The sequence below is a fragment of the Dacryopinax primogenitus genome (genome assembly GCF_000292625.1).
Source record: "Dacryopinax primogenitus strain DJM-731 SS1 chromosome Unknown DACRYscaffold_22, whole genome shotgun sequence".
NCBI lineage: Eukaryota > Fungi > Basidiomycota > Dacrymycetes > Dacrymycetales > Dacrymycetaceae > Dacryopinax > Dacryopinax primogenitus.
In genome coordinates, this window is record NW_024467219.1 from 80,850 (window position 1) to 105,798 (window position 24,949).

A 24,949-nucleotide genomic window follows, 5' to 3' on the forward strand; every position below is an offset into this window, starting at 1 on the left:
TGTCAGCCTGAGCCAGTATCCGGATCCAACAACCTGAGCGAGACTAATCGACCAAGGAACGTTTTTCCAGCTGAGGAGTCTAATTGTCTGATCATTGGACACTCGGGTTTGTTTACCTTCTGTCATTGTTTGATGTCAAATCCCGTTCGAAACAGTCCGATCTTACAGACTCCCGGCGGTAAGTCCTCTCGGTCCGATTCTGTTCCTAATCTTCAGATTGCTCATCCAGAACAGAACGAGAACCGCTGCTCCTGGTCTTCACAGTACTTTGGTCCAAGATCATGTTCATTTCTTTGAAAGCAGAGCTCTAGCAACAAAGTGTCTGATCCAGATAGCAAGAATGGCAACAAAGGTACATGATACGGTGATCAGATAGTCTTGACCCAGGGCACTAGATATCTGATTCTCCTATCCTCGCACCCCTCGTGCACGGCCCACCAACGTCTTCGTCGAATAGGAGCGATATCCCTTGCTCCCAAGGCCAATAGCGTTCAATTCGGATTTTGCGCTCGTCTGTGGACTGCCCCTCCGCCTCAAACGCTGGCGGTGAAGGCGAACAGCCCCGAAATTGCCTGATGTGGATTATTGTTTGATTATCGGGATCATACAACAATAGCATGATAAGAAGCTACACTTGTTGGCGGTTTCTGAAACACTGATTGTTGTGTTGACAGAAAACGACTGGCCTAACAGATTATTGTGGAGAGTAAGTTCCTTCCTTTCACAGCTATCACGCATCGCATTAGTGTTGGCCTCGGCGCCTCTGATACGGCATAATGATCTACACAATATCCATATCAGCTAGAGCGGAGCTGGCTCGGAATAGACGGTGGTCTGAAGCAAAGTCATGCAAATGAATGCTTCTCGTGACACCTTGGAGGCTTGAGCTCAAGACCTGTGATCGCGCCACTGAGTTTTCAGCCGCAGGTGTAGTAGATTCATACTGTGCTGAGGATGGCCTACAGCTAGGCGTATACATCGTATATGCGCATGTATTTGGGCATGCGCTAACGCTTTTGTAATTCTCAGGCAATCAAGCCCGAGGTATGCGGGAGGCATTTGCTCGGGCGACGGTTGAAATTGAAGCGACAGAAATGTCGGAAGTACGTTATGGAGAGGACGGAAAGGAAAACAGAGATCCTATAATGCACGTCAGTGGTACTGCGACATTCTGAGGAAGGGTTGGTGTATAATACCATGTTAAGACGTGGCAAAAGAGCAAACAACGCTTGGAGAGGATAATCCAAACCTCTATACAGGACGCATAAAGAAAGCAGAATGACCAGCTTGTGTGGCCGACTCGTTCTATCGTCGCTCGCAACGTGCGAAATACCTCGGGGGGAAATACGTCGATGCCAATGTCGGAAGATAAGCCGGTGAGATTAGCGATGATTCAGAAAATCTAACGAGGTTTGGTCAGCATATTGCCCCTGCCACACACCCAAACTAATGAAGACGCACATGAATCGCATTGCTGCGGGTGATATACCTGCCTGCAACGGAACCCATTACAAAACTCAACATCGAGGCAAGAGTAGATCACGATGATACTCACCTCTTTCTTGTCGTCCTACACGTCCAGAAGCGGGCTCGGGAGGACGGCCAGAAGGATCTGGAGCACGATGAAAGTCCCCATCTAGTTTCCTGTGAGAGGGTTCAGTGGATTGTGACAGAAGCGGGGCCAGCGACGTACGCAAGCAATGAGGGGCGACACCGAGCACGAGGACGAAATGCACAGAGGCAGGGGGGTCATGGTACCCTATAACATTCGTGGTGGATGTCTACCGAGATTGATTTAGTACCTCTGTATTCAATTCGGTACAAAGACACGCACCATCATATAACCCGCTAGGAGACGCCGCGCAGAAGGTGTTATGATCGCCGTACGTCTCCAGATTTTCCCCGGTGGAATGGTGCCTGAAGTCGTTTGGACTGTCTTACTCCCAGTTCTACCCCTTGCGGACGATGCCCTCCCCCCCCTTCACTTTCCGGAGTTCTTGTTCGTCGAACTTGAAGAGATTGGCGTCCTCTGGTGGGTAGAGATTTTGGCGAAGCAAGAGACCGGAAGCCAGGCAGGGGAATGAGGTAGCCTAGTGGGAGGAAACCCCGTTAAGTCGAGCCCGTTACGTATCGGATTAAACATCCCTTGTTGATGAAAACATCTAATACTGAGAGGAAGAGTTGAATGCTGGACAACGTTACGATCAGTACTCTGTTTTATGTGCTGAAGAATGACACACCTTTTGAATCCGAGAACTGATAATGATTTCGAGCCACTCCTTTCCTACACCGCATCAGAGTCACCGCAAAAACGCAAGGTAAGCCCAAGCAAACACACACCAAATGTATCCAATTGCCCCTTGTCCGTCCAGACACGCGATTTCTCTAGTGGACGCACACACGCTCGACAACAGTGTCCTCCTTGTTGTACAGACCTCTCCGCCTATGACGAATGCGGCTGAATAAAGGATTTCGGCATTTCCCGTAGCTTACAGTTCGTTCCTAAAGCACGGTCAGCGAAAGGGAATGGGAGAATGAGAGAGAAAATGGCGCACCCGAGTTGAGCTTAAAGACGATTTTGATATTCGGCCGGATGCCGGTTGGAACTGATGACGCCGAGCCCTTCTACTGCTACGTGACATCAGTATCAACCCGCCAACACAAGCACAAACATACACGCACTAAAAGTATCCAATTGACCTCCATCCATGCACCAAGCCCTCCGGTGTGCGCACACCCGTTCTAGTCAAGTGCGCCAAGTCAACACCTTGTTGTAGACTTCTGAGCATGAGGAATGGCGTGCCCGAGCCGAACTCGAGTGATCGTGATATTCGGTCGGACGAGGGTTGGTACAAGGCGCCGTTCGTCACTGTTGCCGATTCGGTCGATCTGGGCGTGCGAGAAAGAGTGAGCGCGGAAACCCTGGAATGGACCACGTACCTCATCATTCATTACCACAGCCCCATCCGGCGTACCTATACGTGGTGAGATGTCCCCGCGCTGCTCACTTTACACCACGGCTCGACCATAACAGGAGAGTTGACCAGGGCGTTGTCGATAGGCAGGAGAATATGCAATTTGTGAGGCGATGTATGGATACGAGGCGGAGGAGCGGGAAGGCCAGATGCGGCGAGCTGAGGGTCGACCAGTTTCATATCTCTGGACTGGTGAATCTGTTTGGGCATCCACCTTCCCACTCAGGGACGTTGAGAGCTCATCGAGCGAGGCGTAGTGTGTACGGAGTAATAGCTGTCCAATTCGACACAACGGGCGGCATCTGGGGTCGGAGGGTAGGTGGCAGAGACGATCGTGTTTGCTCTTGCCAGTGGTGTGCGAGTTACAGAGACGCCGGCGGTGCGAGAGGGGACTTCGATGGGGTCTCTGCAAACGAAAGTCAGTGTATGCACGAGAAGCGGAAATAGGAAGCAGGAAGGAGACGTACTGACAACCTTACGATAAACATCCCAGTAAGTGCGGCGGTGAGGTCATTCTTGATCGATTTACGCCTACATACCCTCCCGGCTGGTCGATGTGCGGCTTTCGGTATACTTTGGATTACCGCCATCATAGTACCGTGATGTTTGGCGACATGTATGACAAGTCACATGAAGACGTTCAGAGAGCACCTCAGGTGTGCTGGCGCTCGACCATTACTGACATGACCTTCATGATGGCGCAGGTTCGAGACATACGTCGTCTAAGTAGAGGTCATAATGCGCGGGGAAGACATTGTGGATATGGCGTGTGGGGATAATATCTTTGTCCAGAGAGAAAGAGATGTCGTAGTGCTCATAACAGTCGAAGGTGATCTGTCCTTGACCTGCTTGACCTGCTTGCTTAATCCAATCATCAGCTAGAAGGTGCAAGAAGCTGGAGAAGGAACTCACGGGGCTTCCAGGCTCTGTGTAGTTATGAATCTTGATAGATGATGTAGACTGTGTAGAGAGATCATGTTAGAGGGGGACGTTGGTGTAAACTCCCTTCCGCATTAGTCAAGATCCATTGCCTGTACCGCCGAATTATCCACCAAAACAGGAGAACCACTTGTAATATAAATGGATCGAAGTGGGCTCGAAGGGAGGGAAGAAGAAACCGAAGCACATCAAAAAGAATGTTTCGCATGACACCTTTGAGGCTCGAACTCAAGACCTTCTGTGGCCACTAGGGTGTTAGACAGATGCGCTAGCCAACTGCGCCAAGGTGCCTTATTACACCGCTGATGGCTTGTGACTACAAGACCAACTATCCCCGTATAGCATAGCATGACAAGAGGTGATTGCGACTGAATCGTCTCTTTTTAACTTCACAATCAGGATATGTGAATACTCAACATTGTGCAGTGGCATTTGCAGCATCCTTTGCTTGATAAGTTTGGTAAGGGGCGCGCGGTCAACGCCTCCCGCAGCGGCTCATTTTCTGTCCCGCGACTTCCATCTTCATACACCCTCCGCCTCTAGTTCAGCAAACAACAACGCCGCATACTCCCCTCTCAACCTCTCCCTCACCACCGGCTCTACCAGATCCCACACCCTACGCACCAGTTCCTCCGGCCAAGCGTCGACGTCCAGCTCGTATTCCTCGTTCGCGGTCTCACGGAGGGCGGCGAGCTGCGGTAGGTGGGATTCCACAAGCTGGACGATGGGGAGAAGAGAGTCGAGCGACAACCAGGGGATGAGACTTGGAAGCTCTTTCCGGAGTATATGATCATCATCTTGCGTGTCGCGTGATGGGACGTAAGGGTGGTCTACCCAAGTATCACTCGAGGACTCAGTACTCTGCTCAGCTCTGGGAAGTATGACCCTCGTCCACAATCGACGCACTACATGTCCTGGCAACTTCACTCCCTCGAGATTCACCCAGCCGGCCAGGGCAGAAGCGCGCGTCCAGTCCAGCGAGATATGCAGCGTCGCGAGCATCTCTGCGCGTTCGAAGGTGGTGAGGCGAGGTAGCGCGTGGACGATCTTGTCGTGCATCCATCGTGGCACGTCAGGCAAGGTACGAAGGTGCTTGTGGGAGGAGGGAGAGGGTGTGCCTGAGCTGGATGCGTCGGATTGGCAGAGTCGAGCTCGCTTGAAGGTCGTTCGTGGAGACGGAGTCCTGGATGTGGAGCTCTCGGATGATCGTGTACTCGACGTCTTGCGTGTTGACGATCTCCTTCGATGCATCATGCTTAATTGTTATTCGTTCTCCTACCCCGGACTATACATGTTATAACCCCACCGGTGCATACCTCACTTGCCGCTCAGGCCCTCAAGCTTGTTGACGACGTCGTCCGTACGCATACGCCTACAAGTACTTATGTGCGTCGTCATGGTCAGAACCTGGAGCTGAGCGCTCAGCACAGCTGTACAGCACGTACGTTGTGTAGGTGAAGGGGATCGAGCGGCGTTACGACACTAACGCGAGGGTATGCGTGTAGGCCTGGGCGCACGACCAACTGAGCACGTGATATTATGGCATTTGGCCTTTGTTTAGATCGGCAGAAGCGAGAAGCGTTCCATGAAAGCGCCTGTCGGGGGGTTCCTGAAACGCCGCGCGGCGGCGCTTTTTCGTAACACTGCGCTTCGCCCGATCCCATTGTCCCGAGTATGTGGTCGTCCGATGGTAGCCGCAGAGGAAGCCGTTGATCGTTTACGGACGACAACGGGGTGACTCACGGGAGAACAGGAGTAGCAGAGTTTTCCGGAGGAAACCCAGCAGCTGGTTTGGCTGTTCGATTGCACGATAGATAGACGTAGATTGCACGAAGACTCCCGTCGTTGTCACGTTCGATGGAAACTGCAGATGAGGTAGAGTGCGTGTATTACGCCCGGTTATACGCCAAGATGATGCACGAAAGCAGGTCGCAGGTGTTGCAGCGCAACAGAGTGCAATTACCCACAGCTTACCTCTCCTCTTCGCCAACTTGTGCAACCTCCAACAACTCGACAATGAAAAATGACGCCACATTCTGCTTCGATACGACGAAGTCGGAAAGGTAGACAACTGTGCGCGAGAAAACGACCTCAGTTTTATAAACATTCGCCGTCTGCGCTGCTTGTCCCGCGGTGTTGTCAGCCAGTCCGGAAGGGGAAGGAAGAGAGATGCTTACGCACCGGATATAGCACTCAGAGCAATGCCAGTTCATGACCAAGCGCCCGGCTCAATGGGCAGCTCTACAAGGACGAAGAGAGGGTGTTCAGCCCCACATACCAAAGCTGAGAGTGTTTGTGATGTAAATGGGTCACCGTGCCGGTCCGAAGGGGGCTCGACATGACTGGAATGGACCGTCTTTGCCGGTCTCATCACGGCGGTCTCGGGGACCATAGGACATCCGAGAGTGAACGGAGGAATGCGCCATTGTCAATTGAAAGCGCTTCCGTGCCATTGTCCTAATGTACTTTTCTATGGTGAGCTGGAGAGGACAATGGACAGAAGCCTCGTGAACGGAGGCAGGTGCACGTGCTTCTCCCAATGGCAAGCGCCTGAGAAGCGTCCCTGTGCGCCCTTGCTCACACCGTAATGTCCGCGTATCATACTCACTCTTGAATTTCTGCTTTCCCTCTCGAAATGAGTGTTGCTATTCCTCAAGAGGGTTCGTGCCATTGTACTGCGTCTGCTCAGAGGATACGTTCCCCAAATGGCTTGGTCAATAGATAGACTACCTTGTGCGGGCCCAGTTTCCGTATTCGAGAACCCGCTTGCTTGCTTGAGCTCTCTCCACCTCCCCCTGGCGTTGCCATCTGCAAAGTGTCTGGGCTTAGCCTTCGTTGTGAAAGAGTCTGCTAGAATGCCTGATCGCCTCACGAGGACATTCTATGGCGAAGCGTCTCTTCAACATCGTGCGACACATTGATCCGTGCTTCTCCTCCTGGCTCATGTACTTATATGCCCGTCCGTTTCCAGCTGGGACCATCACTGCTCTCCCCCCAGCCTCGCCTCCGCCTCGTGCTCCCCCCCTATTCCCCACACCCCTCCCAGGTATTTGGCCACCCGCCCTGAACAGCACTTGCAACAGACATGTCTGACGCTGCTACTACTGTCATCGACATTGGCCGGGCCTACCTGGTCGGCTCGCTCCTTGAAGCCATCCTCTATGGTAGGTCGCAGTGCTGAGAAATAAAGTATGCGAGCATGGCTCACCGTCTCTAGGCATGCTCTGCAACCTCCTCGCCCATGCCCTCCATGCCCTGACAGTAAGGCGGTCAACGCCCAATGTCAACTATATTATGATCGGCTCTGCCCTCATAATGTGGGCAGGATGTACGATTCACATAGGAATTGCTATACGGCGATGCGTACAGGCTTTCGTAGGTTGTTCTTCTTTGACCGAAACGCAGCTTCTCAATACCGCCTCCACAGGTTGACAACGGCGGCGCACCCGGTGGCTCGGACATGTTCCTGATGATGGAGAACGCCCCGCTATGGCTGGCCAGCGAGGGCTCTTTCATTTGCGTCAACGCTGCTGCAGATCTTCTTCTCGTAAGTGATTTGACTCAACATACCTTTCTCCGCTCACGTGATGCCAGGCATACCGCTGCTACCTCATCTGGGACCGCAACTTCTGGATCGTGATTCCTGCCCTTTTCTCCATCACCGGCTCCGTCGTCGCCGCCATCATCGCGCTCGTTAAGATGGCTGAGCTACAGCTACCTCAGACGATCGGCCTCGAGTTCATCCTCCAGTGCGGTAGTGCGCTCTTCAGCATGTCCTTGATCACCAACGTCACGACCACCGCGCTCATCACCTTCCGTATCTTCTGGCTGATGCACACCTCCCTCGCTGGTTTGCCTGAATCCAACAGCAGGAAATACGTCTCCGTGGTCGAAGTGGTCGTCGAGTCTGGTGCGCTCATGGCCATCACCCAGGCGGTCTTCCTCGGCCTCTGGCAGACGCAGAACAACGTCCTCTGGGCCTTGTACGGCATGCTCGCGCAGATTATGGCCATCTCTCCCATGCTCATCATCGTCCGCTCCGCAACGAAGCGGGAGCAACGCGATCGGGAACAGCAGATGCTCACCTCGGTCTTTGGTGGGAAGAAGTCGCCCGTGTTTAGCTTCAGCCGCAAGTCCCGCGCACGCACGCCCGCAGAGCCGCCGCACATCCTCACTCATATCGAGACCCACCGGGATATGATCGATGGCCGCTCGATCGAGGAGTACGGCAGTAAGAAGGGGTCTGAGTACTCGGTGGACGGCGAGTGGCAAGCATAAGCCGATCCGATCCGCTCATCGTCGTACCTCCCTTGTCTTCCCACCCGCCGGGCTCTCGACGAGCACTGCTCCGCGGTCGATCTGTGCGCATACGCGCGCACTTGTGACAGTATAATCTCCCTCGCTCTAGCGGGTTCTCTCGACTCTCCGCTCACGGCTACGCATACCGCATTCGTTAATACCGCTGCCTCTGCTGTTGATTTCTCTTGCCTGACTTCCTCTGTTGTTTTGTTGGCTTCGCAATTCTTTGTTATCATTCAAGCAAGTAAGTAGCAATTAGGACTAGGACTGGTGGACGCCGGGTTGGGTTGGTTAGGCTTGGGGGGGCGAGCCCGGTGTATGTAGAAAAGGCAGACAGATGTCTGCAGGATTCGAATGGCATTTGGTTCATGGACACCCATTGCGCTGTTCCCTTGGTGCACTGTGCACCATTCCTTGCCTTCCCGTACTCAGGACGTGGGGCATGAACTCCCTGACAGACTCTCGACTCTCTGTCCCATTCCACCGAACAAAAACCTCCCAGAAAGGCGAGTCCAACCCGATTAGTACAACGATCGTTCTCCCCACTTCCCCTTCCCTCATGCATCCCAGGACAATGGGCAGAACCCGAACTCTGGAACCCTGGAACAGGACGTCGACGCTGGCAGACTCGTACAATCCGGAATGGCCAAGCTCATGAACCTAAACCCTAACTCTCGGTGCACATGGTAAACGATCCGATCCGATACGGGAGCAGAACTTCGCAGATGTAGATCGATTACGTCCTTATCTAGCTTAGCTCGGGAACCCTTTTATTTCCTGTTATACGATATGCGATATGGTGTATGTATTTGTGTACATTACGCTTTTGTTATTGTTTGGGCCCGGTTGAGCTTCGGGAGCTTCGGGAGATAGGGGCTGGAGGGAATACACAACCGGACTTAGGAGTTTACGCGGGGTGCGGAGGAGTACGTACGTGTGTTTGGCTTAGGAACAGGATGACACGCTATACAATACCTCCAGTATGGACTGGGCGGTCGTGCTGTCCGGGAACACCGGGTGATAAGCCCAAGTGGTTGGGGTCTGGCAGGTAAATGCAAGAGGTACCAGCAACCCTGCCGCTTGGAGTTTAGCTTTGTCAGGTGAGGAGAGAGATCCGCGCGCTTGCCCTGCGTGCTTCAAAAGTCCTCGGTCGACTGTGCAGCCTTCGAGCTGACCGGCCCACGTAGACGACACATACCGGAAGAATGGCAGCGACAGCGGGAACGATGCTGGCAGGTGCGCTGAATTTCTCCAGGTGGGCTAAACTTCTTGCTGTATTGTTGGGACGAATATGATACGCCGGTGTTGAGTAGCGTATGTAACAACTCGGATTGACAGTGACTGAGGCGAATATGTTGTAGATGGGGTGCCTGACCCCTCTCTAAGCTGACAACAACCGACGGCAACCGAGGACGACCGCCGGGAGACGAGTTTGTTGCGTACATTATGATGCATTTATTGTCGAGTTGTTGACAGTTCATTGTTGGTGCTTGGTATTGGGCTTCGTCAGGTACCGCGCCTCCCGGTAGCCGAGGGACGAGCTTGTGTTGATCAGGCATGAATGGACAGTGAGAGCATATAGAGCGCATGCACAGACACAGAGACCGAGGTGGACAAAGGAGAGCAGACAATAGACAGGATGAATTCCGGATCAGATGTCGGTGTCTGCATGATTGAAGGAGTTAGTAGCGTAGCAGGGTAAGTAACCAAGGCCTCAGGTTCAACGATCGTTCGCAGAAGTGCAGATGCAGATGCAAGAGCGCGCCATTGTCCTGTCTTGCTGTATACTGGCCTGATGCTATCGAAACGAACGAGAGGCAAGGCGATCGCGAGGCCATAGTGCGCCTGGCATGAGCTTCGAACAGCGGTTTGCTGGTCTGGAGAAGATAGGGATGAACTCGGTAACCGAAAGGCCTTTGTGCACTGTATTCTGTGGTGAGCAAGGACTGAGCGTGTACAGAATGTAGATAGAAGGCATACAATGGCTCGAACCCTGTGCCCAGTGACCGGGCCATTGTCCTATGCATATGGTAACACGTGCACAGGGTTCTGTCGTGATGTTCTACTGTGTCTCACTGAATGAAGAAGCTGAATCAAAAGGCCAGCCTCTGTCACTTCCCTTCCACGTCCTGATATGGAAAGTGAGACAATGAAGGGTGTCTTGCTGGCGTGTCTTAGGGTATATTAGACGGCTAGTTGAGTGAGATGAGCATACCAGTCACTTAGCATCCCCTCGATCCCTCCCGATCAAATCTCGATCAACTCTCGATCGCCTGCCCTGGCTTGTCTGCCGTTCTATAAGTATCTGCGCATTCTTCTACCTCCACACAATCAAAAGGTTTCCCCTTCCCCTTCACCACCACCATCACCATCACCGTCTACAATGTTCGGCAAGTCTACCAAACGCACCTACCCAACCATCACCAAAACTTTCCCCTCTGCAGACGGCACTGTCATCTACGCAGAAGCAACCGGTGACGCACGCAAGCCAGCCATCGTCTTCGTCCCTGGCTTCGCACTGAGCGCAGCCGTCTTCGATCCCCTATTCACAAACGAGAAGCTGTTGGAGAAATACTATCTTGTCCGATACGACCCGCGCGGACATGCCCGTTCAGGCCAACCCGAGTCCCCAGCCGCGTACGAACCGAAGCAGTATGCAGCCGACTTCCTCTCCCTCTGCAGGACGTTCAACCTCCGCCGCCCGCTCTGGGCCGGGTGGTCAGTAGCAGGCACAATCTCGAGCGACATCATCGCCCACCTCGGGCCCTCCGCTGTCTCCGGGTTCGTCTACATCGCTGGCGTCCCAAGCATGGTCGGTTCCGAACCGATGCGGAGCGCCTTCCTGAACCAGTGTGTTGGTGGCCTTCTCGCTCCGGATGCAGCGACCCAGGCAAGGGCATCCCTCGACTTTGTCGACGGGTGCTTTGAACGCCCGGAGCTTGTCAGCTACCAGATGCGCATGTCTATGGTCGGAGCGACGTTTACCCAGTCACCGGCAGCGAGGCTGAACGTCCTCATGCGGAAGCAGGACCCGAGCTTGCTCTTCCGCGCCGGGGCAGAAGGACTCCCAGCGCTGTTCATCATCGGAGAGAAGGATAAGATCGTTGTCCAGGAGGAAGTGCTCAAGGTGCTAAGGCAACACTGGAAGAGGCTTATGGTGCGCGAGGTGAAAGGCGCTGGGCACGCGCCGTTCCTCGAGAACCAGCAGGAGTTTGTCGATAGGCTTGTGGAGTTTGCAGACCAGGTGTGCTAGGCGCACCCCGGGCGTACTCTTTGTTCTCTTTCGACTCGTACTGTCTATTGTCTACTTCCTACTGTCTATCGTCTGTGATCACTCGATCTCTCTGTACAAGCTTGTAAAGGCATAATGTCCCATCGTACATACCTGCATATACACGATTCCCATCCATTTCCCATTCGCCGGCGAGTAGTGGGGACAACCCCGTGGGGTATTGCACGGGCTGTCCAGTGCTAACAAAAAACCTCGCCGGAATCGAGGGCCGTTCTGGAATACTGCCCATGTGCTGGGACACATGGTGGAGAAGTCGGAGGATGGCAGAAGCTGAATCAGTACCACGAAAGAACTAACAAGAACCCTCTAATCATCATACCATCTCGCTTCGTATGACAGCTTCTGGACAAAACCCTACTTGACGTACACGACACAGTGGGATAGGCTGCACAGGATGCATGGCACATCGACCTCGAACTGGATATATACCGGCACAATAACCCAACAGGAGGACAAGACACAGTGCGTACGCTAGATTACCTCGTCTTCTTCGGCTCCTGCATCTCCCCTTCCCTCTCCACTTCCTCCTCTTTTTCCTTCTTCTCGGCAGCACGAAGCAGCTTTACATCCTCCGTCAGCTCTTTCTTGTCGTCTTGTACGCCTTCGACGGTCAGTTGACCATATTCGTTCGCTCGCTTAGGATCGACGCGGTAGATCCATCGCTAATTATCGTCATCGTCAGCCTCCGCCCGCATGCCACGATCAATAGAACAGAACGAGAAAAAGCAGGGAGCAAGACGGGAGAAAAGGGCGCGGGCACGGGCGCAGGCGCGGCATCGCTCACCTGGTACAAAAATACCAAAAACACCACATCGTCCCTAAAGCACGCCAACCGATGCAACCACGGCATCTTGATACAAAACGCGAAAAAGTCGTCCACGACCGTGCCTAGGGTCTTGTAGATCATCGCTTTCATCGGCATGTGCGCGACGGACTTGAGCTTGTAGTTTATGATCAGTTGGGGGATGAGTTGGACCTGTCCGCGTGAGTTAGCGGAGGGCTTTTGGGAGGGGAGGGGGAGGGGACGCACAAATCCAAACATGTAGACAAAGCTCGTCAGCGTGGTGATGACAAAGCTGTACCAGCCACGATGACTCTCGTACATCAGGCTATACGCCGCGTAGCCCACAAGCAAGGGAACTGCAAAGTAGGACACGTAGCGGAAGGCAAGGGCATCGTATTCCTGCGTTTTGCGCTCGTCTTCCGAGAGGACGTGCTTGTCTGTTATCTGCAGCTGGTAGGGGAGGAGCTTGCCTGCGGGAGAGGGGACGAGGGTGATGTCGACTGCTTTCGTTATCTGCCTAAGGGTGAGGAACGTTCCACAGCTCCATATGATCTGAGCGCACGCACCTTCCACGCCTCTATCAGCAGGCCGATGCCCTGACTGCCCAGGATCATCCAGCTCGTCTCGACAGAGTTGTCGACCAAGTATAGCAAGATGATGAGCTGCACTACACAGTTGGTGACGATCGTGCGAACAGAGACGCCCGTGAGCTCGTCCTTCTTCCTCCAATGGGAAATGTCGCTCTTAAATGCCAGGAACTCGAATAGCGTATGCAGGAGGGAGACGATAACGGTCGTGATGAGCAGGATGGGGTTGGTCTCGATCTGCTTAGCGTTAGCGGGTATGGGCGAGGAAGAACGAAGAACGGACCAGCATGCGCTTTATCTCCTCTATCTCTGCCCCGCCTGAACCGGCAGTCTTGCTCTGCTGGTCAAATCCAAACCCTACACTGGCATAAATCTGGAACTGCACCTTTGTCAGCCCTGCCGCTCCTGGAATAAGACGATCAACGGACCTTCATCCACCCCATCGGGTTGAGGGTAATCTTCAGCGGCAGCTCAGGAGTAGTACTATTCACCTCCGTCATATGCTCTTTCAGCAGCCAGAAGTCGTTCGGATAAACAATGGGGTAGAACAAACTGCGCACGTTCTTCTCCGGGTCGAGCGTCCAGGGCGCGAGGTTGACATACGGCGCCAGGGCGGGCGGGAGCCCTCGGGGTTGCACATCTGGGGTTTCGGAGATGAGGGCGAGGGTGAGGTTCGGGTGCCAGTAGGGAACGATGATCTGCGATTTGGGCTGCTGGGGTCAGCAAAGCGCCGTGGCATGGGCGTGGGGAGACTCACGTCGACTTCTTCTTCCTGCTCTGGCTCTTCTTTCTCTTCGTCGGCGTGCAGCAGATTATGCTCCTTTCGAACCTTGCGCTTCGGGTAGTAGCGCGTTAACACTGCGCCTGATCAGCTACGCTCGCACAAGGGACGAAAGCACCCACTCTTGCGGAAATGATACACTTTCTCCTTATCATACGCCGCTGAGCTAGGGTCGGGGGAAGCGTGCGCTTCAGTGGGAAGAACGTATATATCCAGGTACAGCGAGGCATTATGTTGCACGCTCTGCGTCCATCAGCGCTGCCCCATCCTCACGCAAACACACATACCTGGGGGATCCTGATCGTTCCCTCCCACTCCCGTTCCCACTTCCACTCACCCCACTTCACCTGCCAGTCCCAGGAAGGCAAGCCCGCATCAACCCCCGTATGGAGGTAAAAGTCCTCCGGGTCGGTGCTGAGCTGCATGTGTAGGTCGAGCTCTGTGCCGAGGGGCCAGAGAGGCTTGGCGGGGATTATACTGGCGTTTGCTGTCGGGGAGGGAGGGGCGCCGTCTGCTGGTGCTGGGGGTGTAGGGGGCTTGTTAAACCCCAGGAAGCCCATTACTACACCACTATGTTAGTAGATGATGGAGCAGTAAATGCATGCGGCGCACCAGCTTGGGAAGCAAAGTATACGAGAGCGGCGTTCATGATCATCCTCCACATGCTTGAACCGCCCTCTTCTTGCTGTCCCCCCGCCGGGGCTGCAGCAGGACGTGCAGCGGACATGGTGGATAAGACGAGAGTGAGGAGGAGGAGAAGGACGACGACGACGACGACGAGGAGATGTCGAAGGACGTGGAAGGAAATGTTCCTCAGGGATTGCGTACTCTGAAGATGGGATCACGTGGGACAGGCACGTGCGTGTGAGTATATGCAATTGAGTCGCGTTTGTTCCAAAGTGAACACTTCTGACACTCGACGATATGATAGAGACGATTTAGGACAGGGCGAAGTATAACTAGTCCATCAACTCAAACTATGACACATAACATCAACTCGTCCCAACACTCCACCATCTCAGCCCTCACCCCAGAACCAACGCATGAACCACGTCACTACCCCATCAATTCAGCATTCCCTCTTCCAAGAACCTCTGGGCTCACCTAACCACCCCACGAGGATGATGAGTACAAACTGCGCTACAATGCCCACGCTTTAGGTATACCACTGATTCTGTTCTTTTGGTCGTTTGGCTCTGGTACTGCCAGAGGGGTGGGACGGGGTGAGTTGATGTGCTTTGACGCTGAGGACGGAGGTGGGGTCGAGGGAGGAAAAGTGCTGAGGGGTGGATTGGTAGGAGGTTGGTTGGGCTCGGGAGGAGGTGGGTTGGAAGCGGGGCTTGCGTTGGACATGCCTGAGATGTGTAGTGGACCTGCGCCCTTGAGGTCGGCTGTGGACTTGGACGACGGTGCAGACATCCTTGTCTTGAGTGTATGATTATAGGGTGGCTAAGAGGGTGAGGGGCGTATATGAATATTCCAGTGAATGCGAATGTTTCAAATGCATGCCTTAACACGTTCAAATAAGCTCAGAAACACACCAGGAATGCATCATGTGACGTCATCCCCTTCCCCAAGTAGGCGCCCATTCCAGTCAAACCATCCGAGACATTCCGTCCAATAAACCAACCAAAAACTAATACAGATATCTCCACTTACTCCTATTAGCGCGCACAAGCTCGATGCTTACCCCTTCCAACTCTGCTGTCCTCCTCAGCTCCTCCTCTTCTTCCTGCGTCTCCATCGCCCCCGCTACCCTCTCCCCCCTATCCATCCTCTCGTTCTCTTTCTTCAAATACGTCCTCAACACTACGACCATAATGATGCTCGTCCCGAACATCGCTAGGCAGATAGCGAAGCTGTAGTCATATGTCGGCCCCCAATTACTGGGGAATACGTATGAGCCAGCAACGTTCCCCAGCTGGGAGAAGGCGTTGATGAACGCGAGCGAGACGGCGCGTTTTGCGGGTGGTCGGGGGAGGGTGTTCGATAGCCAAGCGAAGCAGACGATGTACCCTGCGTACGCCTGGGCCATGAGGAAGCTAGCCTTTGTCAGCCAACCTCGAAGACAACATATCACACGGTAGGAGAACGCACAAGCTTACATAGCGAGCAGCGGTGTTCGTCGTGCTCAGGGCAATGATAAACCCTATAATGCCTAGGAAGAGCGGGCCGCTGATGTGCACCGCCCGCTCGCCGGTCCAGTCCGCGTGTCGGGCGATGACGAACGCTACGATGACTGCGAATGCCCATGGGGGCGCTACAAGCAGGAGGGAAACGGTGGTGTTGTACCCGAGCGTGGCGGTCAGTGCTGCACTCCTCAGCTGCTGTCTCCCCTCCAAGTATTCTGGAAACACTCACTCGCTGGAAAACGTCAGCCGTGCTCCTGGAAGAGGAAAGAGCACCCACGAAAATAAGCGTTAAAGCTCAGTCCTACAACTTCAGCAGTCATCATACACGCCAAGAACCAGACTTTCCAATCCGTCAACGCGAGTACCAAACCCCTCAGCTGGCTCTCTCCCTTGCTCGCATCCTCGTCCGCCGAGCCACTAGCATCCTCCGCCATCCTCCATTCTGCCAGCTTCCTCTCTTCCTCCGAGAGCCAGCTGGTCGTAGCCGGAAAATCAGGAAGGATGAATATAGCGCATACAGCGACAAACATCGTTAGCGCTCCCTCGATATAGAATAGCCAGCGCCAGGCTGCGTGCCCTAGGGCACCCTGCATGCCGGAGAGGATCCCGGCGGCGATCAGCCCGCCAAAGGCGTTGGAGATGAGGTTGCCACAGTAGAGGATCGCGGTTCGGAAACCGAGTTCTTTGCGGGTGTACCATTTGGAGAGGAGGAAGAGGGCGCCGGCTGCACGAGCCCCAGGGGTTAGGAGTTGTTGATCCAGGAAGGGGAGGGGACGTACGGAAGAACGCGGCTTCGACGAACCCCAGGCTAGGACGATTAGTACTAGGGAGGAGCACAACGCAAGAGAACGCACAAGAACCGAGTCAAGAGCGCGCCCGTAAAGTTCGTCGTTATCCCCGTGAGCACTGAGATCATACCCCATATGATCATACAACACGGTAAGTAGATCGACGGTTTTCCCATCCAGTTCAGGATCATGTTCCTGCGCATAACCAAGCGTCAGCGGCCTAACCTGCGGAGAGGGAGGGATGGGAGGACGTACGACGGCACTTGCATGATGATGTACCCTACATAGAGGATTGATAGCAGCGTGGCGAATTGGTTGTCTACCAGGCCGAGGTCGGCTTCGAAACCTTTCAACCTTGCCGCTCTTTTACGAAGATCAACACCAACAAGCTCAACAGGGCAAGTACACGCACGCAGCGTTGTTCCTGTCGATCTAGCACAAGTCAGCAACGACCAATAAAAGTGTGGAAAGGCGCACATAGTTAAGGATATAGATGACGATCAGGATACTCATCCTCAAATCGATCTTCCACAGCAGCCCCTTCTCCAGATGGATCCTCTTCTCCCTCCCGCCAAACTCACGGTCCATACGCTCTTCGTCGCTCAGCTTGCTGTCGCCCCCCAAATCAGGGGAGAGCTCCCTCCCCGTAGGCTTTGTAGGCTCTTCCGCCGCCTCAAGAGCGGCCGGATGTGGGTCGACATGTTCGAACGAATGTTCCTGCGCATTCATGGTCGTATTACTCCCTGAAGGGTAGTCAAATTCAGGTCGGCGTTGTCGTCGTCGGGTTCGTAATCGCACTCGTTCGTCAAAGCACGTCCTTCAAGGCTTGAAGAAGAGATGAGTCTGTAAGCGTGGTCCGGTCCCAGGAGCCGACGAAACAAGTTCGGCCAGCGCATCTCTGCCCAAAGTCATTTATGGGAATCGGAATCGGGTTGCTCCGAATCCAGTACTGCCCCTTCCGAGCGTTCGGTACGGACCTGACACAAGGCACGCCTGACTCTGGAGCCGGGAATCTAAAGATTGTGGAACGTCACGGGATACCTGGGAAGATTGGAACGCTCTACGAAGCAGGGGGAGCCATGAGGTAGTCGAAGAAGAAGAGAGGCAAGCGCGCAAGACCCGGAGCAGGAGAAGCGCGCGTCATGCGGGGCGCTATTCAGTTGGCTCAGGGTGCGGAGAAATGCGGAGAAATGCAAATGCGGGGTTGTGAGGGGTGGGAGTTTGACGGGAGCAGGGGCTCTGAGTTGGGGATTGAGTGACAGGAGGACGTCACCGCCTGAGGAGAGATGGGATGGAGCACGCTTGGCGGGCGTCAGCGCCGTCAACAACAAACCAATTTTGACGTGGATGGAGAGAGAAAAACCCGCAGAAATCGCAGAAACCGGAATTGGAGCACGAGGCAAGTGGTTTACAGACGCCAGTCCGGTCAGAAGCACCGGGTTCGGCATATCGACATCCCGTCCCGCAGCGCACGGACACCTACGTGGGAGATCTTGATGCTGACTAGATGAAGTATACCGGACCGATTCGCCTAAACGTTCTTGAATTCCTTTGGGAGATTAGGGTACAGAGATGCGGAGAGGTAGATTATTTGATCTAACAAACAAATGAGGTGTGCGATTGTTCAGGAGCGATCTATTTGCTTTTCGATGCAGTGATCCCCGCGAGAGCCTAATAACCAGTCAGGGAAAATTCGGAAAAGATAAGCAAAGAACGGAAATCCACGCACCTCCTTAGTGAGCACATATATCCTCCTCTGGCCAACGAACAGTATCGCAGCTGTAAGCACGCTCTGGAGGAGCTTGCTCCCCATCCCCCTGTACAATCCCCGGACACCTTCGTCTTGCAAGATCTTGAGAAGGGCGTGGAGTGAGGATTTCTGGGTTGACGCCTGGGTGCCGGATTGTTGGCGGGATTTGAGCACGATCTGCGTTTGGTTAACGACCATCGCTCTCGATGAAGGGCATGCAAAGAGGACGCACATAAGGATAAGTAGCCGAAGTAGCGACTTCCCATTCTATCAGCCAGGCTCAACAAGCCGGAGAAGGCCAACTCACAGAGCTTGGAAACCGCCCCGAGCCAGAAGAAGTCCCAGTCTGTCAACCCTGCGGCCTGTGCGCTCCCCCGTGCACGAAGAATAACCTGCCTCCTCGCCACGATGAGATTCTTCAGCTGCTCAAAGGCGGTGTACTACAAGCCGCAACTCGTCAGCTCCAACTTATTGTGCCCACTCGGGACAGGAGAAGGACGACCAGGACGAACCTGCAAGATAGGGTTGATAACGAGCACCAAGGCAGGCCCTACACCTCTCCAAAACGCCTGCAAGCCGTCCTTGTTCGCTATCTCCATCGCGGTCTGGATCATCCCCGCCGTCTTCTTCTTCTCCTGCTTCTTCCCCTCCGAGCCTTCTGTCGCTGCGCCCGAAGGGGCGGAGGCCGTACGCACTGCTTGGGTCGTCTGGATCACCCATATCGGGTTGGAGATTATCGTTGTTGACGCGCCTTCCCAAATCTTAGTACTAGGAAGACATTTACGCATGGAGAGGACGTGCCGGCAACCAATCCCGTAAGCATTGACTCCAAGGTGGAGAGAGCCTTGCTCCCCCTGCCTTTGGTGATAGCGCTCTTCGTAAGCTCGTAATAGTAGTAGTATATCCTGCTCGTGTTAGCTGGGCTTCGAAAGAGTGGAAGTAAGAGCATACCCATTAGCGACGGCGATTCCCAGCAGTGAACTCGTAAGGCCCGAATAGATACCCGTGACGCCCTCTTCCCGCAGTACTTTCTTCAAGACCTCGAGTGTCGTCTACCGACAAACATCAACATCAACATCGCACCAGCGTCTTACACGGCCAGAATAAACGCACCCTATGCGAGTTCTTGGTCTCTACAGCAGCGCGGGTTGAGAAGAATATAAGAGGACTGCGACGGTCAGCAAGTTGAGCTGGACATGAGGCCGAAGGGCGCACTAGGTTAGTGACATGGCTACCACTCCTCCTGCGGCGCCGGCGACGGCATGGATCATTGAGTCGGACATCTTTCAGTAGTTGGTATTTCGTATGAGGGTGATGGTTGATAGAGCAGGACAGTGAGGACAGATGTCCTGAGCGTGTATGGGAGTTGACAGTTGGCAAGCAACACACGCCCGGTAACCGCGGGGTGTTCATAACCGGCATGTCATTACCATTTTGACACTGGCCGCCGGTGTCCAATCCCCTCCAACGTCCTCAACGCATATCTATCTATCATACAGTCTATGTCCACTCATCCCGGCCAGCTCTAATTACAGTTTCCCCTTCGCCCTGGCTCGGATCTCCGCACCCTTGAACCAGATCCATATGGGGAATGGCACGCCAATGACGAGCCCTATGCCGGCGAGCAAGCTGTTTCCCCCTCCCTCTCCCAGCGCTGCGAACATTTGTTCTGCACATATCAGCCAGGGACAGCAGTGCACCAGGAGTGGACGTACGACCAAACAAGGGGAACGCGGACCCGAATATGCTCCTGAACACCGTTGCGGCCGCCAGAGCGCTCGCGGCGTACTGGAAAGTATCGATGATGTACACTTGGATAGGGAAATACGTCAGCATCATCCCACAACAGAAGAGGCCGCTGCCGATGATGGGCAGGATCCAGTGGGCGTGGGCTTGTGCTGCCCAACCGTACCACACTGTCGGATGTTAGTGGTGAGCCGGGTGGGTGAGGGAGGGAACGTACGCAGGCCGATGGGCCCTAGGGCAGCGCCGATCCAGACGACGGGAATCCGGTACTCAGGCAGGCCGACACCGTTGTTCCTGTCACTCAGCTAGAGCACGTTAGTTGACTAGCCGTCGTGGTACTGGCTGCACTCACTGTGGAGTAGATACGGTCCATCAAGCCTGCTGCGAGCATCGTACATGCGAAGAAACCGATGCCGGGCCCGAGGTAAGCCAGCCCGGATACGCCCGGGCTCCAGCCGTAGACGTTTGAGTACAAGTCGGGGAAGGTGGTGAACAGCAGATAGAGAAAGCCGTATTGCCTGTTCCAGTGTGAGCTAGATCCCCGCATAAGAGTGGACTGGGCGTACACGGCCATGTACAGACTGAGGGAGAAGCATATCAAGCTCGTGAACAAGATCTTCATAGGCCGGACCATGCTCTCCCTCAAGAATTCCCATCTGTTCTTGGCGGCTCCCATCATGTGCACATGTGTATGCGCGAGCGACGGGTCTGCCTTGGCGCGTCGTTCGAACCTGCGTCGGAGGATCACAGGCGCATACGTCTCCCGTAGGAAGGGCAAGCCCAGTGCAGCCCCAACCCCGGCTGCGATAGCCAACAACCAGGAGATCCACTAGGCCACTCATCAGCACTCGTTCACGGGCAACGGGCAAACGCACCCGTAAGCCGATGCTCTGCACTACGAACCCTCCAGCGACGGGACCGAGCACTGGGCCGAGAACAGGCCCGAGCGTGTACAGTGCCATGGCGCTTGCTCGCTCCCGCTCATGGAACAGGTCTGCTATTACTCCACCGCCAATGGCGAGCGGGGCGCTGCCACCTAATCCCGCTGTCGGGGGATTAAATACGGGTTTCCGCCTTTCGGGACAAGAGCTCACCGAAGAAACGGAATACGATGAATGACGACATGCTCGGTGCCCAGGCACAAGCAAGCAGGAAGACAAGGAAGAACAGGTTAGACCCGTGCAACACCCATCGACGGCCGTACATCTCGCTCAAAGGTCTGAATTATCGTCAGCTGCCTGTCTGATGCCTCTTCCGGAAAACTCACGCGAGGAACAGCGGTCCGACTGCGAAGGCGAGCACGTAGATACTCAAGCTCAGCCCGATCAACGTCGGGCTGTCGTCGCCGTAGTCCTCTCCCAGAATGGGAAGCCCGGGAGCCTATTCATCCACATCAGAAGCTACCCCACACAACCTACAGCAGAAGCACAAACTCACCAGCATGCTACTCGCCAGCGGCGCAACGAACGTGTAGTAGGAAGTGATGCCTGCCGACATCCATTTCACGACGATCGTCCAGTTGCGCGGATTGTCCGGGTCTGTAGGCGAGTCCCAGTCTAATTTCTTAGGTACAGGAACATGTTGTTCCGCCTTCTCGAGGTCAACCTCCTTTACGGTACCGACCTCCTTTACCGCACCGACCTCCTTTACCGCACCGACCTCCTTTACCACACCGACCTCCTCGCCCTCGGCTCCCTCGACTCTCCCAGGAGCGCGACTAGGGACTGGGGTGGGAGAGGGCGAACGCGACGCTTCGAGCACTAGCTGCGAGCCATATTCTGAATGTGCGATCCCTTCTATGAGTGCGGCCCCCGTAGGATCGAAGGTATGCTCGGCGGTGCGCTCGTCTTCTGTGAGCTGGGGTGCTGGGTGCGTCGGATGCGTCGACATATTGTTCGTCTACCTTGCGTCTTGCGTCTATCTTGAACCCAGAGAATGTGAGATGGCTTTGAACGGACGCAGCCCAGAGAAAAAAAGAGATAAAACGAAGAGACAAGCACTATACGGGCCTTCATCCTCACATCTACCTTGCGATGCTCGTCCACGCCCCATGTTTGCCCCACTTCCTCCCATCCACGGTTGATTACCTAGGGTCTGATTATGTCAACGCGGACTTTGGAACCCGCGATGGTGCCCAGACGATGAAACGCCCGCAAAAGCCGGGGCCGGGACTCCGTTGGATAATTGAAGAAGCGGCCTTCAGGGACAAAGGAGACCGGGGCGAGCCCTGAGACACTGTTCGTTGCGGGGCCGGTTGATGCCGACCACACGCCAAGACATGTGTTGGACAACATAGTTGCATTTTGTTGTTAAAACAGAATGTAGGTATCGACATAGGACGCACAATGATGAGCTTCTGCAAGGATGATCATATCCACTTCCTCGATTGTTCGTACTCTGCCTGCTTGACTTCTTCAGCGAGTGTAAGGGGTCTGTGCATGCCACGCTCGTCCACGCCATACAGGTTCCCGTCGACTGATATGTATCGCATTTGTGCCAGCGTGTCATCCGGCGCCCATTTGACACTCCTTCCTGGGGTCAGCGTTAAATTTACCTGATAAGGATAATGTCAGATGCCTATTGAAGAAAACGAATAAAGCTCACGCACACGATCCGTGGACGGCTGGCGCAGGATTCCTCGAAGGGGCAGTACCTCGGAGCTCTCAGAAGAACATTCATCGAAGTCCTCTTCTTCAACTTGGATGTCGAGAGTCCAATCTGGCAGGTGAAGCTCGGGCAGGAGGGTTCTCGTCTGGACCATAATCAGCTCACAACAGGGTTTTCCTGAAACGACTGTACCTCCTGCGAACAAATATTTGTCATGCTTCGTAACGCATCGTGACAAACTGCCAAGGGTGTCAAATCTTCCGTTGAAGGAGCTATATCCATAGTGGCAGTCCAATCCTGCCCATGGTTTCGTCTGCGATTATGAGGATACGTTAAGGACTCGACTGATCTGTTCGCGATCGTATGCTATGCCGTCAGAATCCGTGGCGGGGAACTAGAGGAGATGTCTTACTTTGGTCAGGTGCGACAGCTGCGATGTGAGGGATGTATTTCGGCTTCGTGTGGTGCTTGGTGTTCCGAGATTATCAATCCACGCATTGCAAGTCCTCAGATCAAAGGTGCCGGGCGACGCGTTGGATCCAGGGACGAGGGGGAATGGATATATGCGCAGATTTGTACAAGGCAAGGAAATATGCGACTTACGTCGGATGAGGTGAGCAGAATACTGTGGCGTTTCGGGGGAATGGATAGATACAGAAGACGAATGAGCAATATCAGCGATCCGGGGAAAAATGAGGGATGCGGTATCGGAGGTGGGTGAAGACATAGTGTCTTCGCGATCGGATGGTGGGGCTTTGCCCTCAAAGAAAAGCACAGCTTCCGGTGCAGGAGTGAAGGGAGACGACAGTGTGCTAACTGGAAGAGGTGGTGAAGCTTTCTGTTGTGCTGGGGTATATGGAGGCGTAAGAGGCATGTCAATACCAATGGAAGGAGAGATCGCGAGGACAGAGCGACAAACGGCTTCCGAATTCTCGCAAGAAATGTCGGCTAAGGGAGGAGTAGTAGGCGCATTAGAAGCATCAGAATGAACAGGCTTTTCGAAGGGTTGTTGAGCTTGCGGCACAGTTAGGCATGGAGGAATGCGTGCAGCGACATCAATGACCTCAATAGGTGACAAGAGCAGAGGCGCAGAGTTTAACGGCTGAGGTTCTGGGAACATCCGATCGTAGACATCGGAGAGTCGCGAACTCGAACGCGTGAATTGAGGTCTCGAGAGTAGGTAAGATGGGTATTCAGCAGAAGTGAAACTGGGCGGAATGTCAGCTATTCGTCTTCTCGTACGCCCAGCGTACTGACAATTCAGGTCGAAAAGTCTGCAAGTTATATCCTCTCAGCACGGCGTCCACGTCGTCTAGCCTATTTACGGCCTTCTCGGCCTTCTCGCGTGTGGTCAAGAACGATGTTAGAGAGGACAGGCAATAACAAGACCGCGGCTTGGGAATACACAGCGCCAGATACTTGCCAGCCGCATGACAATTAGAGGCGCATATATCCGGCTCAGAGGCGACGACGCGCATGATATCTACCCGGAAAGTGATTTCGGTATTCCAAATTGTGCGTTAAGCTAGAAAATTTCGCAGAAAAGCCCTTTAGGTGCGTGTCCAGGTTTCAGCCCCCGGGGCTTGAAGATTAACAGAATCAGAACACACAATAGGCAGATTTGTTCGTTCACAGCAGACCAGAAATAATCGAAGTGGCGGGCCTTCGACCAGACCAAAGGGGATCACAGAGAGCAACGTGTTTACGGTTAGCAAAAGAAGTGGTGGTACGGAACAAAGTGCTCGAGTGGCCTTCCGGTGCTGGCGTCGGTACTGCCACCATAATCGCATCAAGACACGAGGCGCGCTGGGCCTTTGTGCTCCCTCTTACCTCAACTTCCTCTTGGTTCCATTGTACACCAACTGTAGCTTAAGATGGAGAGGGAAGTGGAGCAGTTAATGGAGATGGTAAGCTTGCAATGTCGTCCTCTCAGCTCGGTTCTTACCGAGGCATGGATGGACTTAGGGCGCGACGCGTGCCCAAGCCCGCGCTGCTCTACGCAAGTGTAAAGACGTCATGGACGCAGCAGAGAAGATATTCTCTGGTATGAGATGCGCATATGCGCCGAATTACGTTTGCTGAATCTGTGATAATAGGGGAGTTCGACGATGTCACAGATGCAGACGAGGTCGCCGCCGAAGAAGTGAAGAAGCCACAAAGTCGAAAAACCGCCGCCGCTCGGCCCCATGTGAGTATCATATCCTTTCTAGGGTACTCGTCATTGATTTTATGCAGACTCCAGAAGAAGAAGAAGGTCTATACGGTGAGG

General features: G+C 54.1%; 9 protein-coding genes and 1 non-coding gene across 10 annotated transcripts; 2 read left to right on the plus strand and 8 right to left on the minus strand.

Moving 5' to 3' along the window:
- Positions 1 to 1,096: 1,096 nt before the first annotated feature.
- On the minus strand, positions 1,097 to 1,945 carry DACRYDRAFT_119207 (uncharacterized protein). Its single transcript, XM_040770741.1, has 6 exons — positions 1,835 to 1,945; positions 1,694 to 1,781; positions 1,556 to 1,644; positions 1,462 to 1,493; positions 1,197 to 1,402; positions 1,097 to 1,140 (listed from the first exon to the last, which is right to left on the minus strand). Exons 2-5 carry the CDS (start codon positions 1,751 to 1,753, stop codon positions 1,383 to 1,385), a joined length of 201 nt encoding a protein of 66 aa, XP_040624408.1. The 5' UTR covers positions 1,754 to 1,781; positions 1,835 to 1,945; the 3' UTR covers positions 1,097 to 1,140; positions 1,197 to 1,382.
- A 103-nt stretch (positions 1,946 to 2,048) lies between these two features.
- Positions 2,049 to 5,165, minus strand: DACRYDRAFT_119208 (uncharacterized protein; the record flags this gene model as incomplete). Its single annotated transcript, XM_040770742.1, has 8 exons — positions 2,049 to 2,189; positions 2,243 to 2,284; positions 2,341 to 2,502; positions 2,556 to 2,628; positions 2,683 to 2,742; positions 3,693 to 3,836; positions 3,888 to 3,935; positions 4,443 to 5,165. The coding sequence occupies 5 exons, from the start codon at positions 5,163 to 5,165 to the stop codon at positions 2,626 to 2,628; spliced, it is 978 nt and encodes a 325-aa protein (XP_040624409.1). The 3' UTR covers positions 2,049 to 2,189; positions 2,243 to 2,284; positions 2,341 to 2,502; positions 2,556 to 2,625.
- On the minus strand, positions 4,122 to 4,205 carry DACRYDRAFT_t56. Its single transcript has one exon. It is a non-coding gene; the product is annotated as a tRNA-Val (tRNA).
- A 1,762-nt stretch (positions 5,166 to 6,927) lies between the features above and the next one.
- Positions 6,928 to 8,584, plus strand: DACRYDRAFT_24924 (uncharacterized protein). The gene is made up of 4 exons (XM_040773918.1): positions 6,928 to 7,078; positions 7,132 to 7,289; positions 7,342 to 7,461; positions 7,509 to 8,584. The coding sequence occupies exons 1-4, from the start codon at positions 7,000 to 7,002 to the stop codon at positions 8,190 to 8,192; spliced, it is 1,041 nt and encodes a 346-aa protein (XP_040624410.1). The 5' UTR covers positions 6,928 to 6,999; the 3' UTR covers positions 8,193 to 8,584.
- Positions 8,585 to 10,465: 1,881 nt separating this feature from the next.
- Positions 10,466 to 11,620, plus strand: DACRYDRAFT_24925 (alpha/beta-hydrolase). The gene has a single exon (XM_040773919.1). It carries the CDS (start codon positions 10,597 to 10,599, stop codon positions 11,464 to 11,466), a length of 870 nt encoding a protein of 289 aa, XP_040624411.1. The 5' UTR covers positions 10,466 to 10,596; the 3' UTR covers positions 11,467 to 11,620.
- A 296-nt stretch (positions 11,621 to 11,916) lies between these two features.
- DACRYDRAFT_24926 (cleft lip and palate transmembrane 1) lies at positions 11,917 to 14,429 on the minus strand. The gene is made up of 10 exons (XM_040773920.1): positions 14,270 to 14,429; positions 13,945 to 14,219; positions 13,780 to 13,900; positions 13,634 to 13,734; positions 13,305 to 13,586; positions 13,160 to 13,255; positions 12,856 to 13,113; positions 12,536 to 12,802; positions 12,290 to 12,481; positions 11,917 to 12,167 (listed from the first exon to the last, which is right to left on the minus strand). The coding sequence occupies exons 1-10, from the start codon at positions 14,382 to 14,384 to the stop codon at positions 11,982 to 11,984; spliced, it is 1,893 nt and encodes a 630-aa protein (XP_040624412.1). The 5' UTR covers positions 14,385 to 14,429; the 3' UTR covers positions 11,917 to 11,981.
- An 864-nt stretch (positions 14,430 to 15,293) lies between these two features.
- Positions 15,294 to 17,165, minus strand: DACRYDRAFT_58772 (MFS general substrate transporter; the record flags this gene model as incomplete). Its single annotated transcript, XM_040775517.1, has 8 exons — positions 15,294 to 15,699; positions 15,755 to 15,973; positions 16,063 to 16,513; positions 16,569 to 16,597; positions 16,644 to 16,772; positions 16,833 to 16,940; positions 16,990 to 17,009; positions 17,055 to 17,165. 8 exons carry the CDS (start codon positions 17,163 to 17,165, stop codon positions 15,294 to 15,296), a joined length of 1,473 nt encoding a protein of 490 aa, XP_040624413.1.
- Positions 17,166 to 18,113: 948 nt separating this feature from the next.
- Positions 18,114 to 19,637, minus strand: DACRYDRAFT_24927 (peroxisomal membrane protein). Its single transcript, XM_040773921.1, has 9 exons — positions 19,543 to 19,637; positions 19,441 to 19,495; positions 19,279 to 19,379; positions 19,129 to 19,232; positions 18,840 to 19,078; positions 18,635 to 18,767; positions 18,560 to 18,585; positions 18,307 to 18,504; positions 18,114 to 18,248 (listed from the first exon to the last, which is right to left on the minus strand). The coding sequence occupies exons 1-9, from the start codon at positions 19,608 to 19,610 to the stop codon at positions 18,213 to 18,215; spliced, it is 960 nt and encodes a 319-aa protein (XP_040624414.1). The 5' UTR covers positions 19,611 to 19,637; the 3' UTR covers positions 18,114 to 18,212.
- Positions 19,638 to 19,856: 219 nt separating this feature from the next.
- DACRYDRAFT_84478 (MFS general substrate transporter) lies at positions 19,857 to 22,154 on the minus strand (the record flags this gene model as incomplete). The annotated part of the gene is made up of 9 exons (XM_040776682.1): positions 21,511 to 22,154; positions 21,341 to 21,453; positions 21,168 to 21,292; positions 20,949 to 21,118; positions 20,640 to 20,902; positions 20,426 to 20,591; positions 20,291 to 20,378; positions 20,043 to 20,243; positions 19,857 to 19,996 (listed from the first exon to the last, which is right to left on the minus strand). Exons 1-9 carry the CDS (start codon positions 21,961 to 21,963, stop codon positions 19,857 to 19,859), a joined length of 1,719 nt encoding a protein of 572 aa, XP_040624415.1. The 5' UTR covers positions 21,964 to 22,154.
- A 287-nt stretch (positions 22,155 to 22,441) lies between these two features.
- DACRYDRAFT_111565 (uncharacterized protein) lies at positions 22,442 to 24,158 on the minus strand (the record flags this gene model as incomplete). The annotated part of the gene is made up of 5 exons (XM_040769261.1): positions 22,442 to 22,627; positions 22,682 to 22,825; positions 22,873 to 22,919; positions 23,284 to 23,888; positions 23,938 to 24,158. 5 exons carry the CDS (start codon positions 24,156 to 24,158, stop codon positions 22,442 to 22,444), a joined length of 1,203 nt encoding a protein of 400 aa, XP_040624416.1.
- Between the last annotated feature and the right edge of the window lie 791 nt (positions 24,159 to 24,949).

Excerpts from the sequence above, each read along its gene's own strand:
- DACRYDRAFT_119207 (XM_040770741.1), bottom strand. The coding sequence starts at position 1,753 with ATGACCCCCCTGCCTCTGTGCATTTCGTCCTCGTGCTCGGTGTCGCCC. Across the intron at positions 1,494-1,555 it reads TGTAGGACGACAAGAAAGAG|GCAGGTATATCACCCGCAGC; the intron begins GTGAGTATCATC and ends GTTCCGTTGCAG. Across the intron at positions 1,403-1,461 it reads CCCGCAGCAATGCGATTCAT|ATTTTCTGAATCATCGCTAA; the intron begins GTGCGTCTTCAT and ends AAACCTCGTTAG.
- DACRYDRAFT_24924 (XM_040773918.1), top strand. The coding sequence starts at position 7,000 with ATGTCTGACGCTGCTACTACTGTCATCGACATTGGCCGGGCCTACCTG. Across the intron at positions 7,079-7,131 it reads CCTTGAAGCCATCCTCTATG|GCATGCTCTGCAACCTCCTC; the intron begins GTAGGTCGCAGT and ends CACCGTCTCTAG. Across the intron at positions 7,462-7,508 it reads CTGCTGCAGATCTTCTTCTC|GCATACCGCTGCTACCTCAT; the intron begins GTAAGTGATTTG and ends ACGTGATGCCAG.
- DACRYDRAFT_24925 (XM_040773919.1), top strand. The coding sequence starts at position 10,597 with ATGTTCGGCAAGTCTACCAAACGCACCTACCCAACCATCACCAAAACT.
- DACRYDRAFT_24926 (XM_040773920.1), bottom strand. The coding sequence starts at position 14,384 with ATGTCCGCTGCACGTCCTGCTGCAGCCCCGGCGGGGGGACAGCAAGAA. Across the intron at positions 12,803-12,855 it reads TGCTGATAGAGGCGTGGAAG|ATAACGAAAGCAGTCGACAT; the intron begins GTGCGTGCGCTC and ends ACCCTTAGGCAG. Across the intron at positions 12,482-12,535 it reads TTGTCTACATGTTTGGATTT|GTCCAACTCATCCCCCAACT; the intron begins GTGCGTCCCCTC and ends TCACGCGGACAG.
- DACRYDRAFT_24927 (XM_040773921.1), bottom strand. The coding sequence starts at position 19,610 with ATGTCCGACTCAATGATCCATGCCGTCGCCGGCGCCGCAGGAGGAGTG. Across the intron at positions 19,380-19,440 it reads AGACCAAGAACTCGCATAGG|ACGACACTCGAGGTCTTGAA; the intron begins GTGCGTTTATTC and ends GTTTGTCGGTAG. Across the intron at positions 18,505-18,559 it reads CTTCGGCTACTTATCCTTAT|ATCGTGCTCAAATCCCGCCA; the intron begins GTGCGTCCTCTT and ends AACCAAACGCAG.